The sequence below is a fragment of the Cricetulus griseus genome, chromosome 3, assembly GCF_003668045.3.
Source record: "Cricetulus griseus strain 17A/GY chromosome 3, alternate assembly CriGri-PICRH-1.0, whole genome shotgun sequence".
NCBI lineage: Eukaryota > Metazoa > Chordata > Mammalia > Rodentia > Cricetidae > Cricetulus > Cricetulus griseus.
The window spans coordinates 48758081-48767823 of record NC_048596.1 but is presented as its reverse complement, the minus strand read 5'-3'; the positions used below and the strand labels follow the sequence as shown (position 1 = coordinate 48767823).

The 9743-nt window shown below is 41.3% G+C and overlaps 1 protein-coding gene across 1 annotated transcript; it reads right to left on the bottom strand.

Moving 5' to 3' along the window:
- Window positions 1-8583: 8583 nt before the first annotated feature.
- On the bottom strand, window positions 8584-9540 carry LOC100758720 (olfactory receptor 10V1). Its single transcript, XM_027406818.2, has one exon. The coding sequence runs from the start codon at window positions 9538-9540 to the stop codon at window positions 8584-8586; it is 957 nt and encodes a 318-aa protein (XP_027262619.1).
- Between the last annotated feature and the right edge of the window lie 203 nt (window positions 9541-9743).

Below are 9743 nucleotides of genomic sequence, written 5' to 3'. Positions count from 1 at the left end.
AGATAGGCATCGGGGATAGATACACAATAGAGAGGCCACAGAGCACAAACCACAGAAAGAGACGAGGAGAACCCTAATTTGGGTTGTTCTTGATCTAAACTACTCCAACAGGAAGTCTCTTTTTCTTCATTTCTCAATGTAACATGGGACACAATCTAACATTGCATACTTTTCTTTTTCTCCTTTCAGAGAAGAAGACTGATAACAACTAATAATTCTCAAACTTACCAAAGTCAAGGATATCACATATGGGGCCTGGGAGATGGCTCAGTAGTTAAGAACATGCCCTGCTTTGCAGAGGACCCCAGTCTGGTTCCCAGAGCAAAGAGCCTATATCCATCAGGCAGTTTAAGATTGTCTGTAACTCCACCTCCAGGAGATCTGAGCCCTCTGGCCTCTGGGGGCCACCTACACTCACATGCAAATTCCCACACGCAGGTATACACACATACACATAATTTTAAATAATAAGAAAAAAATTTTAAAGAATATCATTTGTTGTGGCTTTCAAATCTGCTGGGAAAGACCAAAGACTTACACTCAATTCAAATTTACATTAAATGAATGTATTCTTACTGCCAAGCAGGACTGCAGCCTTAGAGTCAACGTGCTGAAGGGAGCTAAAGGAAGGGCTTATTTATAAGGTTGGTTTCAAAGGTGTGCATTCCAATTATCCATGGAATCCATGGCCGGACAAGAAAATTGTTTTATTTCCCTCTGTTGTTTCTCTTTCCCATTATATAGGAATAGAAAGACCACTTCATCCTAGTCCTACAGTGATAAGCAAGTTTACAGAAGCAAACATAAGTGGTTAATTTTTTTTTTTCTGAGACAGGGTTTCTCTGTATAACAGCCCTGGCCGTACTGGGACTCACTTTGTAGACATGGCTGGCCTTGAACTCACAGAGATCCACCTGCCTCTGCCTCCCAAGTGCTGAGATTAAAGGTGGGGGCCACCAAATCTCACCTGTAGGCCACTAGGACGTTCCAGGGCCAAAGTCAAAGTCCCTTAAGGAATTCCTGGTACCAAATTTAGTTTCTTTAGCCATCACAGGTGAATTATATGTGAATTATTACACAGGTCTGAGACTGGAGGAAGTCTCCAATGACTGGGATAGAGCAGTTTATTTCTGGCCTCAGGTTAGGGCTTGCTCTCACATCCCTACGTTATTCATTGTTTTTTATTCATGGGTCTCTTATATCAAACAATCCTATAAAATATTTGCAAGTTAGTAAATTTGCATACAACTCGATGCTTTCTTTTTTTCTTTTGAGCAACAATCTGCCTCAGCCTCCTGAGTGCTAGGATTAAAGGTGTGCACCACCACACCTGGTTTGACAAGATGTGTTGATACAGAAAACAAAATTATCTTTGGTTGATCTGTGGCTACACTAGAAATGGCTGTATGATCTGCCTTAACACTTTTTCTTCTTGTTTTCATTTTGAGATTATAATATAAATCATTTTTCCCTTACCTTTAATTCCTCCAAATCTTCCCATATTCTCTTCCTTGCTCTTTAAAATTCGTGGAATTTGTTCTTCCAGGACAGGCAGAAATCAGAATTTTGTCTGCTAGTCATGTACACAAAGCTGAAGAAATACAAATGACTAGAGGACAAAGGATCTGAGACGCAACATCCATGGCAGGAGGACTGATCTGAGATCAATGGAGCTTCTTGGGTTCTGATGTGTTGTTATTTTTATGCCCCCTCAAAGATACTTCCTTCTCCCCATACTAAGTCTATATGCAGCTGTTTCCCCAGTAACTCAAGTATTTGTGTCTCAGTTATTCATTTCACCTTTCCCAGCAAACCAAGACAGAATTCTGTGACTTGGAGGATCTCCTCTCTCCTCCCTCTGTACCAGCTTATGTCCCACTAGAAAGGACAGACTCTTACCTCATGTTGATGACCAGGGCCCAGACTGGGACTGCTTGAGGCAGTGTCTGAAGGGTGTGGAGTGGAGTAACAACAAATGAAGCAAGCCACAAACTTGAAGAGGGAGAGCTTTTACATTCTCACTCCCAGCCCAGTCATTCATGCCTCAAGTAAACAGAGAGAGAGAGGGAGAGAGAGAGAGAGAGAGAGAGAGAGAGAGAGAGAGAGATTGAAACACAAGCATGTGTTATCTAGTGGGAGGTGTATGTAGCTTAGCTGGTTGCCTCAGTCTCGAGGTCTCCTATAAGATTACAATCACCAAGCCAAAGCCAGAAGCTGGGATCTCACCTCAAACTTCAGTGAGGAAGGATCTGCTTTCAAAGTCACTCATGGCTGTTGTCAGGTTTAGTTTCTCTGGTGCTATTGAGGTAGGGAAACAGGTCCCTTGCTGGTCACAGCTGGAGATGTCCCTGTTAGGATTCAGGCATTATGCTGGCCTGACTCCTGTCACTTAACAGAATGCACTCAGGCAGTACCCTGGCCAGCCCCTGAGTCCTATGGCTGCTTTGTCACTATCTGTATGAAGGTGCAAGGGACCCTTTAAGAGGAAGACTCCACCCACTTCCCACCCCACCTTGTTCTTCTGAAGGGGCAGACAGGACTTTTCCTTTCTTTCTTTTTCTTCCTTCCTTCCTTCCTCTTTTTTCTTTCTTTCTTTCTTTCTTTCTTTCTTTCTTTCTTTCTCTCTGTCTCTGTGTGTCTTTCTCCCTCTCTTCTGCCCCCTTCACTCCCTTCCTTTTCCCCAATAAAACTTCTCGCTTCTCTGTCTGCCTGGCATGTTTGTTCCTCACCCGCCATGGAATCCACCGAGGTCCTCCTTGTGCCGTATGATAACAATCCCTCTGTTCCTTGCCATGCTGTCCTCTCCATAGGAAAGCTTTCAACATAGCAACTGACATATAGAACAACAAGATGGGGACAGGGAGGGAGGGAAAGAGAGAGAAAGAGAAAAGGAGAGAGAGCACTGGACAGGAAGAAAAACATGCCCCAAAGACAATGTGGTTTTCTAACAATCTCAGATGTGACAGTTGGTCATGTTTGCTGTGTTCTATTATTAGAACTGGATAATCAGTCTTGACACACACTCAAGACAAGGGAACTGCACAGGGGCATGAAGACCAGAACCAACCCAGTGGCTACAAAGCACATAACTCAAAACTCAAATTAATAAAGGATTATGCAAATTAACCTTCTTACAGCTCTCCTCTCTTCCATAGAAAGCAACCCTTTTTCTTAGTTTAAGAGGAGCTACTTTGGGGCTGGAGAGATGGCTCAGAGGTTAAGAGCACTGGCTGCTCTTCCAGAGGTCCTGAGTTCAATTCCCAGCAACCACATGATGGCTCATAACCATTTATAATCAGATCTTGTGCCCTCTTCTGGCCTGCAGGGATACATGCAGGCAGAATACTGTATATGTAATGGATAAATAAATAAATAAATATTTAAAAAAAGAGGAGCTACTTTAAGGAAAAGTATTTTGTCTCCCAAGATTGCCATATATTCTAATATGCTTGATACCCTACATATCCCCATTCAGGTTACATAATTACGTAGTCATTGGTCTGCCTCCAACAACTTTAGTAGGCCTTGTGAAGGCATCAGCCTTGTTTCATGATCCCAGACCTGAGAAAAATACCAAAATACAAAGTCCAAAAAGACAAAGTAAATGTCCACATAATTTGTTAAGTGAGCCTTCTCAAAATATGGTATTTATACCTTTCTTCTTGTTAAAACTCATCAATGACTCTTGTTACAAAGAAGACAGTGTCCACACTCTTAGAAAAGTGGTGAAGGTCCTGCCTAGCTGGACCTACCCAGCCTTGTACTCTATTACCCCAAGGCACAGAGCTCCACCATCAATTAAATCATCCCTGAACCTAACTCATCCATTTGTTAGGTTCATCTGGATCATGAAACAAGGCTGATGCCTTCACAAGGCCTACTAAAGTTGTTGGAGGCAGACCAATGACTAGGTAATTTAGCCCTCTGCCTCATATGTCCCTCTTTGTGTCATATCTGTCAATTCCTACTTGTCCTTTAGCTGGGGTGTTTTCTGAAGTACATCCCAGTGGTCTCCTGCCTGGTCCATCAACTTCTTCGGGTCACTTACTCTATGTTAATCTTATACCCAATGGCATACACAACTGTCTCCCTGATCATGAACTGCTTCAGAGTATCAACTAGGTGTTGTTCATCCTCCATGCCTATTATAAATTAGCTCTGTCTTACTAAGGCATGAAGACAATCCCTCCTAGATCTGTGCTGTTAAATGCAATTGCAAGTCCATATGTCTTCAGTGGTTAACTGTATGTAACTGTACTTTGTACTATATTTAAAAGAGTGTATTTTATTACAAAGTTTGGTATTATGCTGTTCAGGGTTTTCTTTCTTTATCCAGTCTTCATATACTGTGACTTTTACCTATGACTTTTATATCACAGTGTTTTGGATTTTCATACAAACTCTCAATCCTTGTATTGTAAAACACAAAGGGCCTGGTTAAAAAAAAAAACAGAGGAACTCTCTTACCAAGAAGCCTGCTATCATTCCAGACCTGCAGAAAACAAAGCTGTTTTTTGAAATATATTTGAATACATTTTGAGGAGTAGCACAGTGAGACTCCTTGGACTCACGGTGGCTCAGAACATATAGTAATAAATAAAGTATGCCACGAAGTATGGCTCTTACCCCATTGGGTGTTTGAATACCAATGTTCAACCTTTAATTTGTTTCAATAATTTTGTGATTGATATCTCTCAATACCACAAAGAGGGGAGTCTCAATAAATATTATCCAAATTTTATTATCAATTAAATCAAACACAGAGAATTAAGGTTCTCTTTGCAAGTTAACAAATGACACTGATATACATGAGAGTTCATATTTGGATGGCCTGCTGTGGAACCAAACTTCCTGTGTCTAGTCAACTCTAGTATTAGCTGTTTTATGATCTTGGCTTAATTTAATCACTGGGTGCATCCATCTCCTTATCTATCCACAGAAGTAAAAACACATCTCATGGGTTTTGTTGAAGATAAATGAGTTATATGGAAATCACCAATCCCCTTACACAAGGCCTTGAGGAGTTAACTACTAGCCAGAGATAACTGCACTGCTTTCTAAGGAACATCTGGAATTGAGAAATGGTTGAACATTGCAATCTCGTATGAAATAATAGTACCCAAGTCAATATCAGCTACTGGTGCACTTTTCAGAGGAAATTCAACAGGACTAAACACTTCCAACATGGCTCAAAGGACAAAAATGTTGGAAAAGATAATGAGATGCATCCTTCTAACATCATCATCATTGCATCTTTGTCTGCCATAAGTTCTGGTACCCTTGCAGTCACCAGCTGCCAGGACTTTGAGCATATACTCTGGAGTACGCAGTAGTTATTCCACCTAATCACATAATCACCTATCACATAATATCCAGACTAATGTCTCACAGACAGCACAGACTGCATTCCAGAATAGATGTGACCAGCAAATGTCTCTGAGGGACCCAAAGATCCCTTTTGGGTTATTATCTTTGCAAAAGTGAAGACAAACCTTCAGTTAAATTGAAGATGAATTTTGGTTGTGACGTCTGTCTTTCTGGCCTATGTAACTCTTTCAAACAATACAATAAAAAGTTTCGTGGGAAGGATTTCTGGATCTTATGTCTTTACAGTTCTGTAGTTGGGCTTTTGGGGTTTTGTTGTTGTTGTTGTTGTTGTTGTTGTTGTTGTTTTTATACTCTTTGGGGGCTGCCACCCAAATTATTCTGTTTCTCTTTAACTACATTTGCCTCTGGTCATTTAGCTTTCTTTTTCTTTTTAAATTTAAATTAGAAACAATTTCATTTTATGTATCAATTCCAGTTCCCTCTCTGTCCCATCTACCTTTCTTTATGCTATTCATCTTTCTTTCCTTCTCACTCCACGGCTGGCTATGTGACTGGGTGACTGGACCCTAGCATCCTCCCTACTCCTTTTTTTCTCCTCCATCCTCTTCTCTTTATTCTCTCTACATGCTAGCCCTGCTTCTTTCTCTCTCCTGCCTAGATACTAGCCATTCGGCTCTTTATTAGACCAATCAGGTATTTTGGGCAAGGTAACACAGCTTAAAGAGTTAAACAAATGCAACATAAAAGAATGCAACACATTTTTGCATTATTAAACAAATATTCCACAGCATAAATGAATGTAACACATCTTACACTAATATTCTACAATACAGTTCCCTCCTTCAGAAATATTTTTCCTGTTCAAGCACCAACAAATCCCCACCCATCCTGGTCATTTTTACCCACCATAGTCATAGCCTCAAAAACTGTTATCAGTCAGCCCTTGATGTAATTACTGTTTGAGCTGTCAAATCTCATTGGATTTTTCCTTCAAAATCCAATTTTTCCAGCAGAAACTACTTCCTTCTGGCTCTCTTCTGCTTCCTTTCTACTTAAAACAAATGGCTACATAGTGGATATGAGAACAATAAGTAGTTACTTACTGCTGAGTTTTTTTGTGTCATTGAGTGAGTCTATCACTAAATAACTGGAGAATGGTAAAACTAATGTGTACCCCATCCCTTATGAAAATGGTAAGCGATCGATGGTCTGATATCATTGCCTTGAGAGAAATGATCATCAGGAAAGTGATTATCATCCCAGTGTTGTATAACACCCTCCCACACACACTCCAGGCTTGAAATATTCCATCATAAAAGGATCTCCTTAAGCAGAAAGGTAAACAACTGAAAATAGCTTCAGAAAGTCCCTGAAACTGGCCAGAATCACTAGACCTTTCCCAAGTAAATAATAAAACTACTGAGAGTCTCTCTCCGAAAAGCTAAGCTACAAAGAAGACTCATTTATGCTCCAGTAATTAACCTTTCACCCATTTTCCTGTACGTAACCTCAATAAAACTCATTGGTTCATCCAGATGGACTTTGGTGGTATCCATATTTCTGTCTGTTGTGGGTTCCCTATCTGGGGTGAGTAGATGTGTATGTTGTATCTCCTTGGGTACAATTTTGTCACACAACACCTACTAAGAATCATAATAAAGAGCCCTTCCCTCAAAGTGTCCATTCTGTGTCTATCTTTACAGATTAGATTTGTTTTATGTGGCTCCAAAATTGAACCAGCATTTCCTCTCTCCAACTCCAGAGGAGCTCAAGTAACAAAGAAGGTTTTCCATGTTGTGTAGATACAGCTAGTGATAAACAGGGGAGGAGGAGGAGGAGGAGGAAGAAGAGGAGGCAGAGGCTGGAAGGAGGGATGGGGAAAAGAGAAAGAGAAAGGGGGAAACTAACTTAAAGGACAGAATTCACAATTTAGAGACAAGTTGAGATGAATGTATGCATTCTCCAAATAAAATGACTTAAAAGGTGAATGCAATAGAAATGGAACTCCATGGTTTTCCCCAGAATCTTTCCCATGAAAAGAAATTAGGAAGAAATATTAATAACTTTTAAAATTCAAATTTTACACAGTAGCAGTCATTACAGAGACTGGAATGTTCTCAGTTTGGGTCTTGTCTTACTGTGGCTTCAACCCTTTCCAGAGGTACAATATTTGAGATTGATGACAATCTGAGAATAGTATCTACAGAAAAGTTCAGAGTAAGACACAGATGTGACATGGGATGTCTGGGAAAGTAATAATAACACTGTTATATCTTTATTTAACTCCAAGGTTCGGGGAACACCCTGGAATAAGGGGCAGAAAGAACATAAAAATGACAGGATGGGGAGGAGTGCTGTGAAACACTTGTTTACTGGATATGACATATCTATGGTGTAGCCACTGGTAAGTTTCCCATGCTCCAGTAAATAACTGCACCCACATTCCTGCAGGCAACATAAAGTAAAATTAATAGCATGAGCATGCATTCACACACACACACACACATGCACGCACGCACGCACGCACACACGCACTGTGAAAGTAGGACAGGAATTTATTGGAGAAAACAGGTTCAAGGGGAGTGGAGGAATAAAAGAGGGTAATGTGAGTGAATATGATCAAAATAGACAATATACACATGCATAAAATTATTAAAGAACAAATTTTTAAATACTTCTAGAGTCTGGAGAGATGACGCAGTAGTTAAGAGCATTAGCTGCTCTTTCAGAGGACCAAAATTCAATTTTCAGCATCCACATGGTGGCTCGAAACTGTCTATAACACCAGTTCCAGGGCCTCCAGGGCAACAAACACACAAGATGTACACAGATTTTTATGCAAACAGAACATCCATACACACTAAATAAATAAATATTTAAAATACTAAGTAGTACATTGGCAACTCTCTTTAGAAAAGCCCTTACCTCTCTTTCAGGTGTGCCTTAATCTTTCCCTTAGTGTCCTTCTTTCTATATTTAATAAATTCCAATGCTTCTTCAAAAAAAAAAAGAGAGAGACCAACTGTTTTCTCTTAGTGTATTTCTTGATCCTTGTGACTAGTTTAGAATTTAAATAGTGGAGGTATTGTCATCCCCACTTTCCAAAATGACTAACCTGAGGCTGAGGAAAAGAAACTAGCCTTTAAAACAAAGCTAGCCATATAAAACATGAAATTAACAGTAGCAAAACAATGATATATCAGCCCCCACTTCCTCATACTGCATATGTTCAACTCGGGATTTTTAGACAATTATTTAGAATGTTTCTTGTGTTTGGACCAAAAGCAATTTCATTATCACTCTCCTCAAAGCATCTTTAAGTTCTCTGTTCCTCATGCTATAGATCAAGGGGTTCAGCACAGGGGTGATGAATGTGTAAACCACAGAAACTACTTGACCCCGCTCAGGAGAATAACTAGAGCTGGGACACAAGTAGATGAGGCTTCCACATCCATATTGCAGGAGGACCACAGTCAGGTGGGAGGAACAGGTGGAGAAGGCTTTGTGCCTCCCCTCAGCTGAGCGGATCTTCAGGATGGCATCCACGATGAAGACATAGGACAGAGTGATGAGGAGGAAAGGGATGGTGAGGACGATGACACTGACCACAAACAGAGTGGCCTCGTGGACATGGGTGTCTGCACAGGCCAGCCTCATGACAGGGAGGACATCACAGTAGAACAGGCTGATTTCCTTACTGCTACAGAAAGGCAGACGGAAGATGAGCACAGTCAACTGCATGGCCAAGATGAAACCCAGAAACAGTGAGCCTAGGGCCAGCTGGACACACAAGTGCCAGCTCATGATGAGGGTGTAGCGCAGAGGGTAACAGATGGCCACAAACCGGTCATAGGCCATGATTGCCAGCAGAATACAGTCAGCACTGCCCAGGAAGATGAAGAAGAACATCTGGGCACCACAGCCTGCCAGGGAGACCACAGTTCTCTCTGTGGACAGGACGCTGGCCAGAGTCAGGGGAGCTATGGTAGAAGAATAGAAGATCTCCAGGCTAGCCAGGTTTGCCAGGAAGAAGTACATAGGGGTGTGGAGACAGCGATTGATCCAGATGGTGAGGACGATGGACATGTTTCCTCCGATGCTGACCAGGTACATGATGAGAAAGACCACAAAGATCAGCATCTGCACCTCGGGGAGTCGGGAGAAGGGGCGGAAGTGGAAGAGAACCATCCCAGTCTGATTCCCTTCTTCCATGTACTTAGTGCATTGGGTCTGCTACTGGCACAGGTGACGCCCCTGAGGATAGACAGAATGCACCAGGAGGATACTTGTCATTATTCTCATAGGTTCTGAACATAGCATTTCCTGCTGACCCTTAAGGCCATCTCATTTTCTCATATGCCTAGGTTTTACTTCTTTTCTTCTGTACAGATAATGCTCTCAGTCCCCTTGCTTAG